The 25606-nt window shown below is 36.4% G+C and overlaps 2 protein-coding genes across 3 annotated transcripts in view; both read left to right on the forward strand.

The window, feature by feature from the left end:
• Positions 1-310: 310 nt before the first annotated feature.
• On the forward strand, positions 311-3431 carry LOC306876796 (MKI67 FHA domain-interacting nucleolar phosphoprotein-like). 2 transcript variants are annotated; one of them, XM_079428205.1, is made up of 6 exons: positions 311-533; positions 786-914; positions 1497-1605; positions 1691-1902; positions 2463-2522; positions 2777-3431. In XM_079428205.1, the coding sequence occupies exons 1-6, from the start codon at positions 420-422 to the stop codon at positions 2942-2944; spliced, it is 792 nt and encodes a 263-aa protein (XP_079284331.1). In that variant the 5' UTR covers positions 311-419; the 3' UTR covers positions 2945-3431. The 2 variants fall into 2 exon arrangements, with proteins under 2 accessions (XP_079284331.1, XP_079284332.1); XM_079428206.1 differs by having other exon boundaries at positions 873-914.
• A 5252-nt stretch (positions 3432-8683) lies between these two features.
• The window catches only part of clasp1a (cytoplasmic linker associated protein 1a), a 71288-nt gene continuing 54365 nt past the window's right edge, over positions 8684-25606 (forward strand). The window contains exon 1 of the mRNA XM_079429031.1: positions 8684-9024. Within this exon, the coding sequence (XP_079285157.1) occupies positions 8830-9024 (195 nt within the window). The 5' untranslated portion in view covers positions 8684-8829. The remainder of the gene's footprint in view (positions 9025-25606) is intronic.

The following is a 25606-nucleotide window of genomic DNA, read 5'->3' on the forward strand; positions in this document are numbered from 1 at the left end:
ACGTTCTTATAGTGTGTGATGCAAAGAGAAAGATTTATACTAATTCAAGTGTTAAGATCCTTGGTAATAAATAATTTGTCACCTCAGGTTATGTTAGGAAACGGCCCAAAGCAATCAAGAATATTAAATGAATTAGTTATTTTCTTAAAAGAAACAAGATTGATAAATAGAATTTAAGAGATTGTAGTATTATTTAGTCATTTTTTTCTCTCTCTTTCTCTTCTTCCTAAACATTATGCGCTTCACACTCCTATCCAGTAGGTGGCGGGAATGCACCCTTTTAGTTGGTCTGCCAACCGCCATTAATACCAGAAGAAGAAAAAGAAGAAGAAGAAGAAGAACGTGGTTTTAGGAGAAGTCGCACGACACTAGGTGCGAAACGTATAGATATAATTATTTTATCAATCTTACATTTAATCATGACAGAAGGCAAATCATCAGAGAAGCCGGCGAAAACCCTACTGGCTCTGAATCCAAAGGAGGAAGCAGAGTTTCAGAAGAAGGTTCAGCGAGTAAAGAATCGTCCTAAAACGGTATGACGGCTGACCATGTGGCTCGAGTATAGCGCAGCCAGAATTTATCTTCGCGTTGAAAAATTAGTTAAATTTGACTTATATTTAGTTATCTTTAATAGCCAAAATTAGGTTATTTGAATAGAAGAAACCTATTTGTTCTACAAAGCTTGCACGTTCTTCAATTTTGTTCTATGTATTTCTGTTTAACGTTAGTTGACTTGCATATTTTATTATGTTGAACTGAATATAATATTAATTATATTCCCTCAGTTTCAGTCGCTTTCTCCTGGAGTGCTTTATGTTGGTCATCTGCCTCGAGGATTGTTTGAACCTCAGTTAAAATCTTACTTTCAACAGTTTGGCAAAGTCACACGAATAAGAGTTTCCAGGAGTAAAAAGGTATGACGCTCTTGTAGTATACGTTACAATCAGTGGGGTTAGAGCACTGTATAACACAATCAATTCATAAATTATATAGTAAAAGTATTAATGAAGTGGCTGAATACAAATCCTAAAGAATTCTGATGGAATTTCTATAATTGTTTGAAGCTAATTTGAGAGTTCTAATAGGAATTCCATAAAGAAACACATAAGATCTTCTTGGATTCGGTTAGCTCAATAAGGCCCTATTTGATTTTTAGAGGATTCTTAAAGAAAACATGTTTGATCCCATTGGGATGGCTTCCAAAAATATTCAAATAGAAATGACTTTAGAATTTGGGATGTTTGCTTGTATGTACATATAATTTATCTGTTTAACATAATAATGGCACAATCTGAAAATTATCTTTGGCATTTGTTGCCTTGGATAAGATAATTGTGCAGACAGCAATAAGGTACATTTAGCTTATTGTCAACTCTGTTGTTGTGCAATGAAACCAATGTGCCAACACTGTAAACACACAAGAGTCATACTAGTGGATAATACCTTGCTTTAAAGATTTGAATGCAAGTATTATTCAACTTTTTTTTTCTTCACAGACTGGAAAGAGCAAAGGCTATGGATTTGTGGAGTTTGAGTGTGATGAGGTGGCTAAGATTGTGGCTGAGACCATGAACAACTACCTTATCGGAGAACGGCTCATAAAGTGTGAGTTGAGAGTGTGAAGGATTTTGCATGTATATTTTCTTACATAATATGTTGTCTAAACATTACTGTGTTTTGTCCTGTATAGGTCATGTGATGCCACCTGAGAAGGTCTATGAAAAGTTATTTGTAGGTTCCAGGTTGGTCTTCAAGAGGCCAACGCAGCCTGCAGTTGTTCGTTATAACAAAAAGCATGCAGAAGAAGGTCTTCAGAAACTTGGTTCAAAGCTTTTAAGCAATGAGTCTAAGCTACGCAAGAGACTGGCGGCAAAGGGCATTGACTATGATTTCCCAGGATTTGTAAGTACTGTGTTTTTTAATTAATACTTTTAAAGGAATAGTTGACCCAAAAATGAAATTTTGCTCAAAATGTATTAACCCTTAGGCTATCCAAGATATAGATGTGTTTGTCTCTTCATCGGAAAAGATTTGGAGAAATTTAGCATTACATGACTTGCTCGCCAATGGTGCCGTCAGAATGAGAGTTACAGCTGATATAAAAATACCAATAATTCTTATGACTCCAGTCCATCACTTAATCTCAGTGAATTGAAAAGCGCATGTTTGTAACAATCCTCATTAAGGTGTTTTATCTCATATTTTGACCATCACTCACTTCTGGTAGAAATATGAGTCTCTAATAACACTTCCTCCAGTGAAACAGTCCTTGTTCCATTAGTGCACAAGGGCTGTAATGCTAAATTTTGCTGAATCTGTTCCAAAGGAGAAACAAACTCATATGTGTCTTGGATGGTGAGAGTAAATTTTCAGCAAATTTTTATTTTTGGGTGAACTATTCCTTTAAGATGCTTTTTGTTGTATTTTAGTTTGACCATGTTGTGTCTTCCCTTTTTTTTCAGGCAGCTCAGATTCCTGCCAAGAAAGCCCAATCCGAAGCCGATGATTCAGTATGCAGTGAGGTAAGATCAAGTATTTAAATTATTTTTTTCCACAGATTTTGTGGGCATATGCTTGGCACAGACTGAAAATTACCTCAGTTGTACCCATCGACTGAAGTAAGATAATTGTGCCGACAGAAACTGGTCCATTTTAAGCTTATTGTCAGTCACTGTGACTCACAATGAAACCCATGTGCCAACAATTACTGTAGAAAATGACTAGGATATGTAGTATTATGCTACTAGTGTTTGAAAGCCAATTTATTTGCATTTAGGATATCACTCCAGTGTGCACCCCATCAGTTTTGGAGAGGAGGAAGTCGATCAGAGTTGAGGACGATGACGAAATAGTCATCAAAATCAAATCCGTTCCAGAAAACAGCGAGGATGTGGAAGATAGCGAGGAAGAGTCTGATGAAGATGAAGAGGAGCATACGACTTAAAGGGGAATTTAATGACTAATAAAAAGACTTCAGTCCCTGTTTTAGATGGGACACTGGACTCGCTGTTTGAGCCATTTGTATGTGATTAGATCAGTCCTCCCCTGTGGCTGGAGAAGAGGATCACAAACATTATCCTGATTATCAGGCATCTGTTTTGAGGTGTTTTATGCAGATGTACCGATTACCTTTTGTTCAAGATTTTTTTTATTTGTCTCACACACAATTATACAGAGTATAACCAGCAGTGAAATGTAGGAGGGTGGGGTGCAATGCGGTCTGTCAGAGGTTGCTAAAATCCAATTGACTGTGTAATACACAAAATATATATTGTGTTCATTTGAAAATTAAATGGTAGGATGTCATTGTACTTCTGACGCATTATTTTGGTGTTATGTATTCTGTCCAGTACTATCTAAAGACATATTGGTAAAACGTGCTTAACCCACAAAAGGGGATCAAATAAATTTCTTTACTGCTTTTTAAAGCTATTTTGAGTAAACAATTTTTTGTGTAAATTGTCACTTTGAAGATGCTTACAGGTAAGTTGAGGGGTATTATGGAAGTAATGGAGATCAATGGAAATGCATTTATCAGAATAACCACTAGATGGAGCCAGGAGTCGTTTTCTATCGCCATGAGTTTAATGATATGGCAAGCCGTGTTAACATTTGTTTCTTAATATTTATTAATATCTGTTTGTGTTACTAGCACTTATTTTAATTGCTTTAAGTGAACCAATATAGTATATTCAGTTTCTTTACTTATGTTCTCAGTCGTTTAAACAGTGATTTGCATTTACTTATATAGTCTGAAATACTTTTGTATAATTTTGCTACTAGTCACTGTCCCAGCTATTCTGATAGTAATGGCAGATTGAGATTATATATATATATATATTAATAAAATCAGTAGTTTCAATTGTTTTGTCGTTTGTAATGACTAATCATATGATTGATTTCTACATAGTAAAAATTATAAGGAAAGAAAATTAAATGTTTACCAGATGCAATTTAAATATTTAAGTAATTTCTAGTAACTAGTGTATTTTAACTAGTTGGAAAAAAAGCTGTTGCTCGTTACTGGATTGCTTACAATCGATTAAATTCAAATAATGTTTTTAGGAATCAATGTTAAAATAGCATGCCATAAAAGTTCATTGTTTTAGCTACACAAGGAAAAATGACCATGTGGCAGCGAGACAGAAGGAAACCAGAGGATTTCTAATAAGCGGGTGTAAACTAAATATCTGTTGGCTACTGTGTGGAAAAACATTCAAAATATAAGAGCAAATATGGGTAATTACAAAGGTAAAGGTGCTTATAGATGGAGAAATGACTCGCATACTGTACATACATAATAAAGGGGTACAAGCTAGCTGTTATGGCTAGCAGTCATAATGCCATAAAGTGAGACATGTTTGTTATGGCGTAACGTTTCTATCAAATCTAAGCGGATTTGACATTAAATCAGTAATAGAGCAGAGGTGTTTAGCGCATGCGCATTCCAGCTCCATCATTGTGTCTACAGGAGCAGCACTAGAGAGACAAACCTCGTTTACTTTTAATAACCCAACCCGTGTCATTTCTCACAGAAACCACCGCTAGATTCGGCAGAGTGAGTATATAACCTATTATTTCAACCAAGCTTGTCGTTTACATGCATATCGCCGGAGTTTTGACAGTTTATTCGGTCGGCTAGTGAGTGCTAGCATAACCGGCTATATGATCAATGAAAAAGAAACAAATTCATCCATATATGATCTGAAAACTGTTGGTAATTAAATACTGATATGGATTTCATCATAAGGGGCTTGATATTTGAATTGTTAACGTATATAAAAGACAATAAGGTCTTTTAAAGCATCTCATTTAGGGTGAATGACAGATACTACGTGAGGGTCAATGGAAATATGTTTACAATAATGCATTTAGGACCTGCCATTCACTTGAAATGGCATTCTGTTTGAGTCCACTTGTTTAGATTTTTTTCTTTATGTAACGTTAGTACATCAGTTCTGTAGTATATAACGTTACACACGGTGATTCAGCTTTGAATTATAATCAGATGGTATTTAGGTTATTGCATTATCGTGTTAGCTTGTGTACAGCAGGGTTAGTTTCTTTACTAGTTATCTAGTTTTAAAAACGACTGACGTGTTAATGCTTAAACACTAAAGAGATGAATTCATCTGTAATTGGAGGTCTGTGATTTGTGGGTTGAGGGAGGAACAGCTAAATCGTGCTTGACATCATTGAATTAGCATGTAATGTGTGTGTGTTTTACATTAAGGTGACGTTACAGTCAATAAATGATGAACTCCTGTGATTCTGATCTATGTAGAGTAAGGAGACTAGGCAGGGTGTCCTCCCAACATCGTGAAGTACATGCACAGACTTGTAATGTAAACTGAGCAAAAACAAAACCGCTTGTGACAGTGAAGACAGAAACAAACACAGTGAGGACCAAATGTCTGAGATTACCAGTAAATCTTTCTTCTATTTTGCATTTTTCTAAATTTTATCATAATAATATCTGCATAAAAATTTGCATTGAATTTTTTTTTTAAATGAGATTTGTTTAAATTTGTTTAGATGAGCTGCGTGAACTAGTTTGTGCAAAACCTAACGATCCATTTTATTTGACAGTGTTATAAAGAGCATCTAATCTTAAATATTTCTTATTTTAATTTGAAAATTTTCTTCCTTTTTAAATGTATTTATTGTTAGCATTATTGTATTTATTTTACATTATTTTGAGATCTTGAAACTGGTATTTTAAGTCTCAGGCTTTCATTTTGTTCTCCACTGTACACACACATACAATGTACTTCAGTAACCAGTACATTCATCATTTTCAATGTTCTGTTTTGATCAATGGGCAATGTATCTTTTGCTCATTTCATGAAGTCTTTCAGAAAAATTGGAGTCCGGGCATCAGGTAATCTGCTTATCAGAGTAATACACTTTGCAGTGACCAACTGTGATTGCAGCTAGATTATTCCCATGATGCCTTAGCGGATTTTTGTCTCAATGTAGTTGGGAGGCAAGTATCATAGTGATGGCATTACTGCTGTGTAACACAGTCAGGACCTTTAGTAGTTGTATAGACTGCTGTTGTGGTGCTTTTTAGGGGTCGACCGATATGTGTTTTTCAGGGCCGATACCGATTATTACAGACCAAGTAGACCGATAACCGATATTTTGAACCGATATATATGTCTGGTGTAAAAATGACAATTAATGTCAAAATTAAGAATAACAAGGGCTCTGACAAAAACTGCCTTCTCTAGTGTTGGTTGCACTTCTTACTCTTTTCTTCCTCCATGCATCCATCTACAATAAGGGTAATATAGAGAGAGAGTTAAAAGTGGGACCACTGTATGCTTCATGATTAAGCCTATGAATACTTTACTAAAGCTAAACAGCTTGGGGAAATGTAAGTATTTGGCTTTAATAATTTACATGTTAGAAATGTATGTGTAATAGCATAACCTCTCATAATTCTTCATTAATTATTTTCTGATGACTAAATCATAACCTACAAGAGGTGACTGTTCAATTCATCATCTAATGCACATCAATTGATTCACTTAAAAAGCACAATGTATATAATAAGTGTAAATATTTTAATTGTCTTCATAGCGCCATTGTAGAAGTTGTGAAGAAGACCGCAAATATTTTAATGAAACTATAACACTAATAACCTGTTAAAGGCACACTTGGTTCAATAGCCTATTGAAATGTCACAATTTCTGTCATCCTAATCTTGGCCTATGTGACAGTATCTTAATATTGGTCTATGTGACAGTAATTTCCATTAGTTTTAATTTACAGTGCAGTGCAAATGAACGCATAAAACATTAATTTAATTTATATTTTAATCAAATGAGAGTTAAACTCTATTTTTGGGGTTTACAAAAACCCAAACAAATGGGTTTACTATAATAAAAACATGGAAGAAATAGCGTATTGTGTGATTATTCTTTTAAACAAAAGTTGTAATAATTGTAGTAGTGTTAGTAGATAAACCAAACTTTTATTTTGACGGGTTGCCATGAGGACCTCTTAAGTTTCTTTAGCCTATGTATGATATGACGATCGTTTTACTCAAATGAAACAGTCAAAGGCTCATGAAGTAATGCTGCGTTCCAGGCAACCCGTAACCCGTGTTTTTCCAACCTTCTACCAGTGAAAGTGCACTGGAACGGCAGTCAAACCCATGACTTCCCACCCATGAACTCGTACTAGATCGATGTACTCCCAGTTCCGCGCTCTGACGTCACATAGCCTGCGAAACAACAATGGCAGCCCCTACAGATGCATTTCTAAATATACAAATAACGTAAAATAGCCCCGTACCGTCCGCTTTGCTGGTTTGCTTACATCTAGCTACCACAATTCCTTGCACTCAGGCAGTTTGGCGTGACTTGCCTGGAACGCTACAAAGTCTTGAGTCGTGGTTTGAAGTCGTGACTTACGGGCTCAAAAACCTGCCTGGAACGCAGCATAACTCTCAGAGTTTTTTTGGGGATGTTGTTCATGTATTTATGTCCTCATTTAGTGAGACGGCAGATGCTGAAAACACCGCGAGCGTGTGTGGGGGGGTAATCAAAACCGCGCGTCTGTGCCATTAACATATACAGAGACATGCAGAATTCATATTTAAATAGTCTTTTTGCGGCTTAATGTTTACAGATAGTCCATATTAAGAGTCGATTTAGGTGTACTGACCTACTTTTGATTAATTCATCCAAACTTTGACTAATTCCGTGACTCCGCGTTATACAGTAAATTCCATTTATATGACTGAATTCCGCGATTCCGTCCGCGTTTTCCCCAGCGCGGAAACCATAAATTGATAATATTGAGGTGTTTTGCAACTTCAGTGTAGTGAATTGTGATTTATTGCAACTTGAGCAACATCTGCTGCTGCCTTTGAGAGACAACCGATACGCGTGATGAAGCAGCACCAGTTAGCAAGCGCTTTCGGTGTGAGAGTGCCTTTAGTCTTCCACGTTGATTGGACTCATGACTCCCAACAAATCAGATGCGCGGTAGGCGCAGACTGTTCTCGGCCATAGAGTGGTGAGTTCCGACAGGCTGCATCAGAGCCAAATAGCGCGTTTCAAAAATTAAATAATTGTATCGGCTCATCGTCGACCCCTAGTGCTTTTATGGTGTTTTTCCTTTTTGTTTAACATCAGATGGGTTTAAAATGACAAAGACGAGTTAATTAAATTTTAGGGTGAACTACCCCTTTAATATGAGTGGAATTCCTCTCTTACTGTATCCCACAAAGCCGTGCATTTGATGTGTGGTCAGCAAATAAATAGTTAAAAGAATGCAAGCCAGACTTTGAGTTATGTCACCATCAAAGGACTTTTCTACTTTTCTCGTAAGTGGCTGCTGATCTGAGCTGACAAAAATGCAGGTCCAACCGCACTGGCATTTGATATCCAGAGGTGGTACTCGGCTAACAGCTCTCTTTTCTCATCCTGAGCAGGGAGGACCTCTGAATTATGAAGCAATGCTCCGCCGGACCCTCTCTCTCCTGCTCTAGTTACCACAACTCCTGCTGCTCCACCGCAACCAAGAGCGCTTCTGCTGCTGCTAGTGGTTTGGCTGCCTCCTAAACGGACAAAAAGGAGAATTCGCAGTCCTCATCAGCTGTTGTCTAGGCACATATGGTGCATCGTTTGCATTCCTGTGTCGACATCCCTACTGCTCAGCTTCTTGCCAGCCTGTGGCACTCATAGTGTTCATCAACACAGGATATTAATAAGTGTGTGCTCTTGTTTTGCCTGGATTGCACACGCTAAAGGCCTATTTTTTTATTTTGTTTTTCCTCTCCACTGCCACACGGGTGGTGGCAGGACATCATAGGCCATGGAGCCCAATATGGAATACTGTCTGACCCAGGTTCTACAGAAGGATGTGGCCCGCAGGTTGCAGATGGGTCCCGAGCTCATCGACTACATCACAGATGCTGACAAGTTTCACGACCTGGAGAGTGACCAGACTGCGCTGGATAAAATGGTGGACGGTATCGCCACCTCTTGGGTTAACTCCAGCAACTTCAAGGTAAGAGACTTTTTTTAATAACATTTAGATGCTTAACCGTAAATTTCTGCAGGTTTGATGGCAGCAAAGGGTGCAGGGTGGTGTTTCAATTGGATTGGGTATTATGGATTATAAAGAAAGGTTTTTTTTTTTTTTGGAATTCTCCTTCAGGCAGTTGTCTGGCATAGAATTGAGGGCCTGAATCGATCCCTTGAGCGAAACAGCTGGCTTTTGAGGTCACTGGAACATTTACAACCCTTCATGTTGACATTTCAAGATCAGACACAATGAGAGACTTCACTTTGTGTCCATGTCTTTAGATGATGATTAAAGCATTCATTCACCCTGAAATGGAAATTTGGTCATCATTTATTCACCCTCATATTGTTCCAAACCTGTATGACTTCTGTTGAACCCAAAATGATAGTTTAGTTAAATGTCTATGCAGTTGTTTTCTGTGTAGTTACATCTAATGCAAAAAGGTTTTCATAGTTCCTCATGGAAGAAAGGACGTCCTTTTGGATTGAAGTGAAGATCAGTAAAAACTGATTTATTTATTTGGTGAACTGGGCCTTTAAAGGTGTAGATGATAGGCTAATTGGTGATATTCATTTTTGTTCTGGCCTTGTGTTCGAAGAATTCAGGCCAAGATGAAATTATATGACTAACCATAATCTTATTATTATTTTTATACATGATTATTTATGCAATAGGCGTCTTATATTGAATGCTGTCTACAGTAGACATTTAAGAAGGCTGTAGGGTGAAATAAGATGGCTTATACTCGATTACTGGTTCCATGTCCTAGAATCAAACGCTAACACTGGCAATGAATGGAGATAAAGTGTTTAATGGGAATCATGCCAAAAATCCTCTTAAGAAGCATCCATGTGAGATTTGTATTTCAAATATTTCTCCTTGACCTAATAGCTTTGCCTAATAGTGCTGAGTCAGAGCTGCCTGATTTTTTGTTTTGTTTTGTTTTGTTTTTTCTGCGTAGGTTTTGTTGATGGTGGTATATTATTTTGACTGTGTTCAGAGCCTGTTTATCTTTGATGTCACTTCCTCAAGCATCTTGTAAACATAGAGTAGCAGTTATGTCAAGCGGTTAGCGTCATGAAGCTTAGCTCTGTTGTGTTTTGTATACATTTTAATGCTGTAACATCATGAATGTAGTGTGAATTCTTCTTTTGAGAAGAAACCTAATGCTGAAGGTCGCAGGTCAGCTCAAGGTTTTGGAGTCACATGATTTGAATGTTAGATTGAAAAACACTAGAATCACATTTTTCATGAACGACCTCATTTGAACCCATCTGAAGGATGATTCTTTTATAAAGTCTCATGTTTCAGCCAGTTGCTGTGTGATTCCATGGATGGATAGTATTTCATTACAGCAATTAAGACTGGGTGATATCTCTGAAATGTTGTCTCTGTTATCAACTTTTTGATATAATTCAATATTTATCTGGTGGTGGGTGAGGAGAGACCCCCCCCCCCCCCACATGATTGTAAAGCGCTTTGGGTGTACAACAATACACAATAAAAGCGCTATATAAATGCATCATTCATTCATTCATTCATCTACTGATGTAATTTAATATTTATCTGTATTTTCTTCATTATTTTTTCCCCACTCCTTCATTTCAACCAAACAGACACTATAACAAAGTAGATTGAAATGATTCAAATCACATTTTGAACTAGGGCTGCAAAACGAGTAATCGCGATTAATCACATTCAAAATAAAAGTTTGTTTACATATATATGTGTGTGTACTGTGTATATTTATTATGTATATAAAAATACACACATCTGTATATTAAGAAAAAATATGTTAGATTTATATAATAATAATAATATAAATTGTATACAAGTACAAATATACATACAATTAAAAATATATATTCATATGTGTTTATTTTGAATGTGATTAATTGCGATTAATCGTTTTGTAGCCCTAGTTCGAACTGATTAATAATGCAGTCAGGTTTAAATCAGAGGCTACGTTTACATGCAAAATATTTGGTTCAATCGGACTGAATTCATTCCGATTGATGAATCTGAATGTAGTGTTTACATGAATGCTAAATAAAGTGATCGGGTTGATGTGCGCGTTTATATGTCACAAACTTCAAATCGGAATTGATTATTATTTTTTTTTACATGCGCACACTGCAAGCAGTTTCTCACTGTTTGCACATAACCATTTTTCAAATATCGGCATCGGCCGATGCGTTTTTCTGTTTGGACAGTTTATCTTACAGCGGTGAGAGCGGCAGCACCTGAGCACACAGTGCTCACATTCTCCCTCTACTAGTTCGCTGTCGTCATTAACAGTTCTGTCTAATACGGATAGAAGTCTGTCTAATAATCAGATAGAACTCTTAAACAAAGTAATTAAATATACAAAAAGTAGTATAACGATCGCTTTTAAAGGTAAACATTATAATACTTTCTCGTTTGCTGTCAGCATTCAGCAAATACATCATTTAAACAAATCTTTGAATGTCTAATGAACATTTAATCTCACAGACCTTGCAAATTTAGTCAGATCCAGCTGTGAGATCTTTAAGTGTGCATTTGTATCCTGCATGATCGTGTGTTCTCTGCGTGATGGTCGATCCATGTGAATTGAATGGTTTAAATTTTAAACACGTGATTTCAAATTGTGCTGCGCTTTATGCATTTGCCTATTGTCATATGTGACTCGGGAAGAACGAGTCGTCTCGGGGAGTGATTCGTTCAGTCACGCATGCGCAACATCCTATAGGTTCTGCACTGAATTAGTTCACCTGTTTCGAGTCTTCGGGTTTTTTGACTCGTTCGTTCATCATGTGACAGCCCCATACGCGTAACCTATGCAGTCTGAGCCGGAAAGAGAATTGATTAGTTCATCTCCCGAGTCTTCGGGTTTGAGTCGTTTGTTCATCACGTGACAGCCTCATAAACTAAGTTTATGGGGTTGTAACGTGATGAACGAACAACTCAAACCCGAAGACTTGTCAGATAAGAGTCTAATCCTAGACTAAAGACCCAGGTAAACAATGAATAATTTTTTTTCTGTTTCTTATACCATTATAGTTTTGTATTGTTTGTAGTGTGATCAACGTTTGCATAAGTAGTAGATGTGTTAGGGAAGTAGCACGTAACATTTTAATTATATTTTGCTAAAATGAACAAAATGACCGAAATGACTCAAAAAGATTCGTTCATTTTGCTGAACGAGACTCAAAGGTCCAAGTCAGTAAAATGATCCGAACTTCCCATCACTAGTGCCCTGTTGGTTACAGTGTTTACTTTCTTTTTAATTATATTTTTAATAAATATTTATTTATTTGTGAAAAATGCTTTGTCATCTAATGTGTTTATTTTACACCTTTATTTTTTAATCCATTTTCAAATTATTTAATTAAAATTATATCGGCCATCGGCCACCCTGCTTTCCAAGATATCGGCATCGGCTGTCGAAAAACCCATATCGGTCGACCACTACTTGTGTTATAGCAACTTAAAGTGGAAGTGAAGCAGTCAGTTTACATTACTAAGTTTACATTATTTAGTAAAGCGATTTCCTCTTTGATTAAAAAAATTTATTACAAACACGAGTAATGTAACCATTTTAAAGAAAAAAGGTTGTTTTGTTATAGCTTTTGGAGCAAGGGTGCCGCCGTCTTGCAGTACCACAGCGTGTGACGTCACAGGGTTGGTTCTCTCCGATGGCCAGTAGAGTAATATAGGCATTTCTTTACATTTTGAACACACAAATGTTATTTTAACACACAAATAATTTGGTTTTCACCATAATTTGGATGAATATTCTACATCAAACTGTCTATAGGCTAAGTTTTGATCGAGGTATCCCAAACATTGTTTTCATGATGCGAGGCGCAACTTGATGTGAACAAACAACGCTTCATTCATGTATCATTCATGTCGTATTTTATTATGTCAGACCATTCAGACATATGCATTACATTGACTGGTTCACCAGTTGTATGTATCGTATTTTATGTTCCCCTGCGAATACAATTAGCTTTCCTGCAGTTAACAGGCCGAAGTGTTTAACTAATCACCTATCTGAACGATTGGGCCAGTGCTGCTTCCTCAAAGTTTATCATTCTCACTGTTTTAAGCCTTGTCAGTTTAAATATTAAAGTGTTTTAAGCCATTCAAGCATATGACAACACAAAATTAATTTAAATGCGGTGCTTACACGATGTGATAGACCTTTTCTGCTCCAAAAGCTATAACAAAACAACCTTTTTTCTTTAAAATGGTTACATTTATCATGTTTGTTATTTTTTTTTTATTAAAATGGAAGTTATTTTCCTAAATAATGTACACTTGACTGACTGCTTCACTTTCACTTTAATGGCCAAATAAAAAGCACATGAAAAGAAATCATTGCAATATTCGCAACGTTTCTTTATTTAATGTTAGCAGCAAAATCATTGTGAATATATTATGATTGTTTGATATATATTGCCCAACCCTAATAGTTTTCTTAGTAATGCTAGGAGTGTTATTTCAGGAAAGTGTTTTGTCAACGTCAGGTTTTGCTGGATGTCAGTAAGTACTTGCTTGCAACTGCCTGAGAACAAATGAATTTGCTCACACCGCATTTTATTCACAAGCACCAGCCTTGACAGTAGACAGCAATTGATGTTGGGAGTAATGTGGAAAGTATTCAGGCAGGGTTTGGGTGAGGTTGGCTCTTCACGTGTGATGTGTGTCCATATCAGAAAACAGTTTGGCCTTTGAAGTAATGCTGATTCGGTTACTCTACAAGCTTTGACAGCCTTGCTTGACAGCCCTGGCTTCACCATGGTGTTGGTTGTAGTAAAACAGAATTGATTATCTGACTCTTCCAGAAGTTGCGTAGTCTTTTTAGTTCACCACTTTTTGGTTTGTACACAATAAAAAACTTTTGTCCTGTTGGTTGTGGTCATTCCTTCACATTTTTGATAAGTGATAGGTTAACCTGAATTAAAAGCGTTTCTATTCTAATGGTGTTGTAGAGTTTAAAACTGATTAATAAAGGCTTTTGTGCCCTATCAAAGAGTAAGTCATGTACTGACATGTTTGCTCCACAGTGCTGTTTATGTGATCATTAATGGTGTCTAGACTTTCAATCCAAAGGACCTGTTTAGCCAGTGAAGGACAAAATGCTGTCGACACTCTTTTACTATGCAGGATCTAGATGAATTTGTTTTGGCAAGTACATGTAGCATAGCACTAAGCCTCTAGATGTTGCCTATAAATCAATTGTCTATTCATCTTAACCCAAGCGTCCTGCTCGTTTTTAAAATTAGTGAGTCAATTATTTACTGAGGTGTAATGAATGTCACTCTTAACCAGGGGAGCAGGGTTGGGCAAAATTCAGAATTTTAAAATTCTCTCTCAGTTCATGATGAATTTATACTGAATTGGCCACACCCTACTGGATGATACATTGGAATTTGAATTGGAATGACAGGAAAAATGATTTATTGTATTGCAATTCAAAGAGAGATTTAGCAAGTTGAATTTAACTTCTTTAGTTTAACTAGTCCAGAACAAGTTTAATCATTAATGTGGACTAATTATACCTATTTATTCCCAAATATGTGGAATATATTATTTTATACCTGTGCAATGATCAAAAGAGATTTTCATTTTGCCACAACACAAAAATGTTTTCAGATTACTTTATAGAAATAAAAATGTAATGTTCATTTTGTGATGTATTGAGCTAAATTTGTACTAATAGCAAATTTGTGTATCAAAGGGTTCCATATTTCATTAATTCTATGCTGGTTGGTTTTTCTATGATGCTTAGTGAGCTATAAAGCAGTATATTGGCGACTTTTATATAAAATAAGCAAAAATTAATGTCTGTTGTGCCTGGACATATGCCATATGTTCTGTATATGATAACATGTTTATGGGTAAATCATACTGAATGATTATATTTGTTGTGGCAAACTACACTTAGAACTATTATATACATTTCTTTGAATTTCTTTCCATTTTAATTCTGCTTAAATTTGAATTACAGTTCTGCATCTATCTGTATTTTCTGCATCTGCATCTACCTCTATTCAAACTCATTTCAAATTAATGCGTTCTCAGTTAAACTGAAAGGCACACAGCTCTGGTTTCACACAATGAGGCCTGATATCCGTCACACAGTCCTGGAAATGTATGTAAAAAAAAATTGTAGCAAACCCCTCAAGTTGCTTAAGAACAGCAGAACATTCTGTCTTTAAGCAGCTTAGAGAGGAAATGTGTCTGACTGGGGAGAGAGGAAAATGGAGGGGGGAGATAAGGAGGGCAAGAAACTGTCTTTTTTGTTTGTTCATGAGCTGATGTAAGCTTTTGTACCACCCTTGACTTCATAATAGTGGGGGGTAGATGTGACTTTCATAGAAAGCAACTGTTGTGTATGGCACCTCCCTTTATTGTTAAGTGTTGTTTTGCTTCCGAAGTTGAACAAAAACATTTTAGTTTTTTCTGTTTTTTTTTTACTGTTTTCCATATTTCTGACACAAAAGCCATATGGCATTGGGAACAAGCTTTTTGGCATAATGGCTGGCTATTGCCATCCTGATTAAATCCACTTTCAAATGATTTGTAAACAGTTTGTTTTATTTATTAGACTGTTTTGTGGTAGAAAATTAGCCTAGACCTTAAAATCCCTAGGAAATTTACCACATTTACGTCATACACATGCCTACATTTTCCAGAAGCATTGTGAGCTTTAGTTGATCACTAGAGAACATTGGCGTATATGGTTTCTATGAGCAAGGCTTATGATTCTCTTGGGAAATGAAGCACTGGTCTAGGGCTGGGTTTTGACACACATTTCACAATTCGATTCGATTCTCATTCACAAGCTTGCGATTCAATTCAATATTGATTATTTTGGATACAGTGGTGTGAAAAAGTGTTGGACCCCTTCCTGATTTTTTTGCATGTTTGTCACACTTTAATGTTTCAGATCATCAAACAAATTTAAATATTAATCAAAGATAACACAAGTAGTTTTTGAATGAAGGTTTTTATTATGAAGGGAAAACAAAATCCAAACCCACATGGCCCTGTGTGAAAAAGTGCTTGCCCCCTAAACCTAATAACTGGTTGGGCCACCCTTAGCAGCAACAACTGCAATCAAGCGTTTGCGATAACTTGTAATGAGTCTGTTACAGCGCTGTGGAGGAATTTTGGCCCACTCATCTTGGCAGAATTGTTGTAATTCAGCCACATTGGAGGGTTTTTGAGCATGAACCGCCTTTTTAAGGTCATGCCACAGCATCTCAATAGGATTCAGGTCAGGACTTTGACTAAGCCACTCCAAAGTCTTCATTTTGTATTTCTTCAGCCATTCAGAGGTGGATTTGCTGGTGTGTTTTGGATCATTGTCCTGCTGCAGAACCCAAGTTCGCTTCAGCTTGAGGTCACGAACAGATGGCCGGATATTGTCCTTAAGGATTTTTTGGTAGACAGCTGAATTCATGGTTCCATTTATCACAGCAAGTCTTCCAGGTCCTGAAGCAGCAAAACAGCCCCAGACCATCACACTACCACCACCATATTTTACTGTTGGTATGATGTTCTTTTTCTGAAATGCTGTGTTACTTTTACACCAGATGTAATGGGACACACACCTTCCCAAAAGTTCAACTTTTGTCTCGTCAGTCCACAGAGTATTTTCCCAAAAGTCTTGGGGATCATCAAGATGTTTTCTGGCAAAACCAAGATGAGCCTTTATGTTCTTTTTGCTCATCAGTGGTTTTCGTCTTGGAACTCATTTGCAAAAATGGCCTGCATGGCAGTCTCTTTCTTATGGTGGAGTCATGAACACTGACCTTAACTGAGGCAAGTGAGGCAAACACTTTTTCACACAGGGCCATGTGGGTTTGGGTTTTGTTTTCCCGTCATAAAAAACCCTTCATTTAAGAACTGCATGTTGTGTTTACTTGTGTTATCTTTGATTAATATTTAAATGTGTTTGATCTAAAACATTAAAGTGTGACAAACATGCAAAAAAAATAAAAATCAGGAAAGAGGGCCAACACATTTTCACACCACTGTATATATCAGGTACAGTACATGAAAAATGTTCTCAAGGAAAAACAAATCTCTCAACTAATGCTGTAAAATATAGGCCTACATGAGAGTCAGTTGGTACATTAATATTATATTGAAGGTTAAAATTGACTGATTTGTTAAAATTACACTTAATGATGTTTTTAAAATAATAAAGTTACAATTAAATAATATTTCCACTTCAATTTGTTTTTTTGAAAAATAAAAATAATGGTGGCTGACATAACTTGATGGATTTATTCAAACAAATTGAAAATTGAAGAACAGTAAAATTTATAATGAATATGTTATATGGTGCATATATTTAGTCTGTTGAGCTGAGGCGCTAAAATTGCAGCTTTGCCATCACTGGAATGAATTGCACTTTAAAATATATTAATTTTTTTTTTTAAATCATTTGTGTTTTTGATCAAATAAATGCAGCTTTGGTGAATTCGATCATCATTTACTCACCTTCATGTCATTTTTGTGTGAACTAAACTTTTATTAAATTGTATTATTTACTTTATATTGACTAACAGCACTCTTGCTCTAAATAAAAAAATGAATATTGCTTGAACACTATATATAATATAAATATAATGCTAGATTTTAGTAGATAGTTAGAAGTGAAGATCAGCAATCCTCTTATACATTCAGTTTAATTAAATGGCAGTACATCCAACGGATCATCTCTTCACTTTCTCTTTCATCTGTTCTGTATTTCTTCTCTTTTTTTCATGCTTTTTCTGTCCTGTCAGTTTGCATTATTCAAGCTCCTATAGTCTCTGTCTCCTCACCTTACTCTATCACTCCATCCTCTGTTTTTGAACACCACAGCACTGTCGACTCTTCAGTCCTCAGCTGCGCCTGATTTTCCCCCTCCCTCACTGCAGTGTGATTATTTAGCATGTGCGGCCCACTTGCCTGTCGCTGAACGGCGTGTGATGTACACAGAGCCAGGCTGGCAGTAGGAGAGCGCCATGATGTTGTTGACGCAGGGGGTGATGGGATACCAGAGTACAGCGGGGGAATGATTGCATGCAGAGAGCGGCTGCTGTAGTCTGTCTCTCTTAAGCTACTAAAGCTTCCAGAAGACGAGACTCTGATTTAGTTGGCAACATTCCACCTCTGTCTCTCTGCCCAGCTGTTGCCCTCCCTTATCCTCTCTCCTAAAACTTCCACAGCTTTTAACCTCTCAAATATTTATTGATAAAATCATCAGAGAGTTTAGTACACCTCTGAGTGGCCTTTTATCTTCTACCACGTGCGTTGCAGTCAAGGCCAAAAATGAACTTCCATAATTCCATAACTTCCATAACTTCTTGAACTTCCATAATTGTCAGTAGTTTTGAATTGATTAAACTGGATCAGGTCTTATCAGTTAATCCAATTTTCTGACCATAAATATTTCTTAACATCCATGAAACTGTATTTTGCATTGTTGTTATTAAACATTTCATTCAAAGGCCTTCTTCAGACATGAATCTGTTCATTTAAACATTGATATTGAATAGCATTTGCAACCTATGACAGTATGCAGGACTTTTTCCGGTTTGTTCCAGTTGCCTATATTTTAATATATCTATATTATTTTTCTAATTTATATTTTATTTTATTGCATTTTTCTGATTTTTGCTGCATGCTTCACAAAGGTGCTGTGAATTAACCCATTTTTGTTTATTGTAGATTGCATGTATTTTAAAACGTATTAATTTTTTTGTCATTTTATTCTGCATTTTATTGTATACTTTACATAGACAAATGAACAACATCCTGCAAAGATGTTCTGAATTCACCCTTTTGTTTATAAATTGCCTAAATTATTTATAGTTTTTATTTTTTTAATTTTTTTTATTATTATTGCATACTTAACATATCGGGGAAGTCGTGGCCTAATGGTTAGAGAGTCGGATTCGTAATCCAAAGGTTGCGAGTTCGAGTCTCGGGCCGGCAGGGATTGTAGGTGGGAGGAGTAAATGTACAGCGCTCTCTCCACCCTCAATACCACGACTGAGGTGCCCTTGAGCAAGGCACCGAACACCCAACTGCCCCCCGGGTGCCGCAGCATTGGCTGCCCACTGCTCCGGGTGTGTGTTCACGGTGTGTGTGTTCACTGCTGTGTGTGTGCACTTTGGATGGGTTAAATACAGAGCACGAATTCCGAGTATGGGTCACCATACTTGGCCGTATGTCACGTCACTTGTCACTTTATTAAAAAAACATGAACAACATCTCACAAAGGTGCTGAATTTGCCCATTTCTTTCCTCTGCTTGATTTTTTTTTTTTTCAATGCCACTGCATTAGATGTGCTGTTCCACTGCTTGAGCATGAACAGAGCAGCCTGTGGTTTTGTGTACGGCTGTATTGTAACTAAATAGTGGGGGAAAGAGCGCTATCTTTTTATGTAACCCATCTCTTTGGCCTTGTGCTTTTGTCAGTCTTACTAAATGAGTGGTTTCTGTCCTCTGAATAGACCTATGTGCTTGTATGACAATAATAGCTCATCATGTGCCATTGTTTGTTTTTGTGTTGGAAACTTAGACAAGATATAGTTACGAGCTTCAGATCATGTTAAGACATGATCATCATTTCTCACGATCAGTGAATGGGATTCAAAATCATTTTCCTCCCACAAATGTAAACACCTAGTTTTAATCTTAGTTCATTGTGCATAATTGTGTAAATCCTCACGTTTTTCATGTTGGTTATATTAGCATAGGGCTGGAGTCATATCCTCTCTTATGATTCCTTATTTGTATAAATATACATATACACACAAGAGAATACCTATTATTATTCATTCTTGTACCTTTATGTGTTCATGTATTTAATTGCAGGGCTATAAGGATCTCAAGCATTGATCCTGGCCTTTTTATTGATCTCAGTGTTTAGTCATATCAAGTGTTATCCCGTAAGTCACCAATTAGGGTCAGAGATTCACTTTTGTCAAACAAATTTGTGCACATCGAAAGCTCTGTAAATTTCTGCAGACTCTGAATGTTTTACCAAATTCCATTTGTGCATTTTTATATTCTGTTTCAGCAAATTATATGTTTAAAAACATTGTTTGGCCTGAGATTACAAACCTTTTGAAATTGTACTGGCTTGTTTGAGCTGGGTTTCTTTCTAATTCTGGCCTTTTCTTTGTTTCTGTCTCTTATTCTGTATCGCTCTGCTCTACTCTCTCTGTCTTCTTTCTGCCATTGTGTTCTATCAATGCTTCCCTTTATGAAGAGGCATCTAATGAAGTGTGTTGGTGCTGAACAGCCACACTAAACCTACTTGTAGACCATCAATGGTTTCCTTTCAGAATCAGACATTTATGTTGAACCATCAAGGCAAACAGAACATTAAAGCATCCATTTGTTTGTGCAGTTAGCATTTCATTCAGTTGGCTCATGCTTGATCAGACCAGAGAAACTATATTTCATAGTAGGTAATATCATACAAAAAATTGAAGTCTGGGCCAAGAACACCAGCCTGTCAAATTCTGTAAACGTTTCAGTTTGTACACATTACTGAAAAACAATAGACTGTGTTGAAAAGAATAGTCCACCAGAAATGACAATTCTGTCATCATTTACTACTGTTGTTCCAAACCTGTATATGTCTTTGTTTCTTCTGTGAAACACGGAAGATATTTTGAAGAATGTTGGTAGCCAAACAGTTTGTGCCCATTGACTTCCAAGTGTGTCGTTTTTTTTTTCATTCAAAGTCAATGTATGAAAATTATAATTAGTTAAATTATGCTCAAAATTATTAATAAATTAATTTTATTCATGTAATATTTTTATTTGACTTGTATTGGTATCACCACTGTTATTGATAAAGTTTAAATCAAGTTTTACATTTTTAGATCTACATTTTTATATCTTACTTATTTAGTTGCTTTGTTAAATTATTGTGAGATAGTAGTTTGGATCACAGTATGGTGTATCTCAAACAACCCCCATCACAGCAGGACAACCAGTGTGTTATCAGCTCATCCAGGCTTATGAAGGAAATAGAGGTGAACTTCACGCCCATGTAGAGTTCAGCCCTCTGTACGGCTGTATAACGCACGTCTTTGTAGTTGGTGCAGACATCTCTTTGTCAGTCTTCCTCGGCAATGAGATGGAATGGATGTGGCAGAGGTGCTGATGTGGACGTGAGGGGAGGGAGTGTCAAGAGCTGTTAATTCAGCTGTGCTTCAACAGCACGAATGACCAAAACACTTCCACTGCCATATAGTGACAACCACAGTCTCCTGAGTTCTGTCTTATTGTTATTAGTAATTATTTTCTTTGGTAGCTACAGGATCTTGCTTTCTGCTAAGGTCACCTGTTTGTTAAGCTGTCTGCTACTGTCCATTAGGGACTTTTTGTTTTAGAGTACAGCTTGTGCTTTAGTGTGTTTGTCCTGTTAGAACCTGATTATTGTGTTTTCCCATGGTTGACTTGGACAGCATACGGTGATCCAGGCCATGGATCTGCCCTTAACTGAAATGCACAAACAGCGTCTTTTTAGTGGCTGGAAATTAGAAGATGCTTTTCAATGTTTTATGTCTCTTATGCTCACCAGGCTGCATTTATTTAATCAGAAATACAATAAAAACAGTCATTTGAAAATATTATTACAATTTAAAAGACACTTTAAAATATTATTCCTGTGGCAGCAAAGCTGAATTTTTAGCAGCCATTACTCCGGGCTTCAGTCACATGATCCTTCAGAAATCATTGCGACGTGTTGATTTGGTGCTAAAACAACATTTGTTGTTATTAACACTGTTGAAAAGCTTAATACATATTTCTCAGGATTCTTTGAATAATTTTTTTAGCATAGTATAAAAGTCTTTACTATCATCTTGAGCAATTTAATACATACATTTCTTTCTGAAAAAATTGAAAAACTAAATAGATAAAAAAGCACTGACCCTAAAATTCCAGTTCGCAGGATTCTTTGAATAGGAAAATCTTTTCTTTTCTTTTTTTCCCCCAAACAAAAAAAAAAATCAGACTGGGCCCAAACATTTTAACGGTAGGTTATGTATATGTATGTTTTTGTGTATAAAATATCATATCATATAATTATAATAGTATCATAAGTATCATATAATTATAATACATAATATATATATATATATATATATATATATATATATATATATATATATATATAATTATAATATATCCTATAATGCAGTGTGTGTGTGTTACACCCTGCATTATAAGATAATACAGTGCTCAGAATATAGGCTAGCTTTTAGTTTGGCCTTTATGTTGTTAGTCTAGAGACAGATGTTTATCTATTTGTCATTTGCATATATGCTACGTCTACGATGTTTTGTCATTTACTTATATGCTACTTGTCTACAATGTCTTTTGATGAGCCACCATCACTCTCACTGCTGAAGTATTCAAAGATGTGTTATTTAGAGAGGCAATCTAAAAATGGAGCGATGCTTACGTCCATTCCGTGCCTTATTTACCAATATTTGTACGGACCACACACTTACTTTGGACACCCCAGCAACTTGATGGATTAGAGAAAGTTGCCTTTGACACACACACTACACTCATGCACACTCAGCTGACTTCAGATTTCCTGCGCTGGTCAGCACCTGCTGTCGTGAAAGCGGCATGTCTGTGTTTGAAGAGGAAATGCTCTTTGCTGGAAATCAGCTGTAGTTGTTCTGCCTGCGTCAGGTTTCCGTTATGTTGGCAAGGATTGTCCACATTTCTTTCTCGCTGTGTCAAGACAGCCCCCGCTTCGCCCTGAGGACATTCTTGAGTGTATATTCTAAGTAGTTGGAAAGTTTCCTCTGACCTCTAAGTGTAGGCTTGTGTGCCATGTTATTGTGATGAAAAAGGGAATGCTCGGGTTGTCATAGTCGGACCCAGTTGATACTACTTGACTTTCAGTGGCTTTCTTGTCAGTCTACTTGCACAGCAACATTGAGTGATTTATGACTGCGCTGATATTGCAGTTCTACCCAATACCAATAAGCTGATAATTATTTTAATGTTATGCCGATGTTCTGCACTATAGAAAGCATAACATTCTGCACTATTTTTTCAAAGTAAATGAAAAAAAAAAACACATACAAAACGATCATTTTGAATGCAACTAAACAACATTTCTAATGCAATTTGAGATTTGTGATTATTACTGAATGCCTGTCCACAAATTAACAAACCAGGTTTTACCATTGTCCTTTTTTTTTTAAATACTTTGGAGTAATGTGTAAATACTAGGGATGTAACGATATCAAAATCTCGCAATATGATAATATCACCATATGAAGTCGACGATACGTTATTTATTGCGACATTTTAAAAAGACAAATGAAGAATAAATCCAGCAACTGTTTCATTTGTAGACGGTCTGGATTTATTGCTAAGACTTTTACTTTTTAAAGAATTGATCTGATTTATGTTTGCTTAACTCAGCTATTTTCAAATATAACTTCACAAACGCGCGCATTTTACTATTATATCCTTACGTGGTAAACATAACATTGTGGGTGGGACTAACAGAAATGGACGAATCATCATTTTGACAAGCGTGATGCACATATAGGAAGAGGGAAAACTAAGAAACAACCTGTAATTGACCATGAAAACAAGCGTTTAATATATTTTTTAAATATATAACGTTACAGTGAAATAAGACGTTTATTAGTGTCGTTTAATAAATTACATCCATTTAGAAAATTACCAACTTCTCATTGGGTGGGCCACAGATGAAAGTGTGTGGGCCCGGGCCCACCCGTAGCTACGGGACTGGCTCCAACCCATGATCTTAACTAAGAAAATATAAGTCAAGGGTGGCAGGGGGTGCCGTTGGGAGGCGGACCGCCCTCCTAAGATAATGGCAGGGGAAACACTATTAGTGTATCATCTGATACAGTTACTGTCCCATGGTACTGCCATATTACTTTTTTGTAAAGGGTTAATGTTCAGAAAATTAAGTTTCTTCTTTCCCTCAGGGTGTTTCTTCAGAAGTTGTTTTCTCTGAAAATATGCTGTTTTATCAGGGCAGTTTCTCAGTGATGCCATTATCAAGATCCACAGGCTGTTTAGGGCTGCAGGGCTGGTTTGAAGAGCTTTAGAGTAACACAGCAACATTTATTGTACTTACAAGTAATGAGATTGGTTTTGTTGTTTTTTTGGTTTTTCATTTCACAGAAGATAGTGTGTTCAGTGCATATATGAGAGCTGTTGTCTCCAGCACACCGGCTGAAGGTTTTAAATACCCCGTGCAGGGGTCTCCAACACGTAGCTCGCAGCCTGATTGGAGGTAGCTCACCAAGACATATTGACATATCAGCCGTGAGGTTATTTTAATGATCCCGTTACGCATTTTAATTATCATTAAAACCGTATTTGATTATCGCGATTTGAAAAACTCCGTAAATACAGTTCAGCTTTAATCAAAATTATTAAGAGTCTCACGCAGGCGCCACACATAGAGTAGTTTCGTTTTGTGTGAAGAAATGACTGAAGGCAGACTGCTGAGGGGAATTATATGAAAGAATATATGATTTAATTATTTGTGTGAATGCATAATAGGAAACCGACTGTCGTCAGAAACGTTTCGATGGCATTTGCTTTCCATCTTCCCTCTGTGTACGTGTAAAAAAGCAGTGTTTAGAAGCGCTGCTTTGTTTACAGAGGTTACCGTTGAAACAGCTCTGTTCTGCAGTTCATAAGCGCCCTCTGCTGTCAAACTGTGGATTTACAAATTCATTCAATTTATCTGATATAGTTTTGTTCAGACCAATGCGAAAATCAGATCAAATTTTTGTTGTAAATCTTAATGGAAAATAGCCTACCTTGTTATGTTGAGAATTTTAGAATGCACATTAGCTTGTAGAACTGTTTATGGAGCAGATAAAATTAATTTTATCATTCTGAAAAAGATTTAAAGGCTGATATGTTATAATTTAATTTTTTTTAAATGGTAAAAACTTTATTTGAACATAGTACATGTCAGTAGATAACATGTTATGAATATTTTTTGTTAGTTTAAAATCTGGCCATGATTTTTTTAAATGTTTTATTTCAATGTTAGGCAAATCAAATTTTATTTGTTGGCTTTTGTCATAAAACTTGGTAAAATTATTTCAGTGTGTGTGTATCAGTACTTTTTTAATATTTCCAGCACATTTTAAAAGCGCTGTGTGTAACAGTTTGGATTGATACATTATTTAAGAGATTTAAGTACTGTATGACATTGGTAGCTCTCAGCCGCTTTCATTTTTAAAAAGTAGCTCCCGAATGAAACAAGTTTGGAGACCCCTGTAGACAGTTCTGCAGCCCAGTGAACCACAGTGATGTGTGTGTGGATGGTGCTTTGTGTTCTCCCTCTTACATAAAGAGGAAGGTGATGGGGTCGGGATCAGGGCAGGGCTGATAAGCCCTTTCAAATTCATGCATGTTTAAATATGGATGCGGTTTAATAGTGGTCACACAGGTCACAGAAAGGATAGTGATGTTTTTTTGGTACTTTGAACAATGCTTCACTCTAATTTGAAATTTTAATTAGCTCGCT

This window comes from Barbus barbus (assembly GCF_936440315.1).
Source record: "Barbus barbus genome assembly, chromosome: 11".
Lineage (NCBI taxonomy): Eukaryota > Metazoa > Chordata > Actinopteri > Cypriniformes > Cyprinidae > Barbus > Barbus barbus.

Bases quoted from the DNA above. Each gene is read 5' to 3' on its own strand.
- LOC306876796 (XM_079428205.1), top strand. From the start codon at position 420: ATGACAGAAGGCAAATCATCAGAGAAGCCGGCGAAAACCCTACTGGCT. The intron at 1,903-2,462 runs GTAAGTACTGTG...CTTTTTTTTCAG, and splicing joins ACTATGATTTCCCAGGATTT to GCAGCTCAGATTCCTGCCAA. The intron at 2,523-2,776 runs GTAAGATCAAGT...ATTTGCATTTAG, and splicing joins ATGATTCAGTATGCAGTGAG to GATATCACTCCAGTGTGCAC.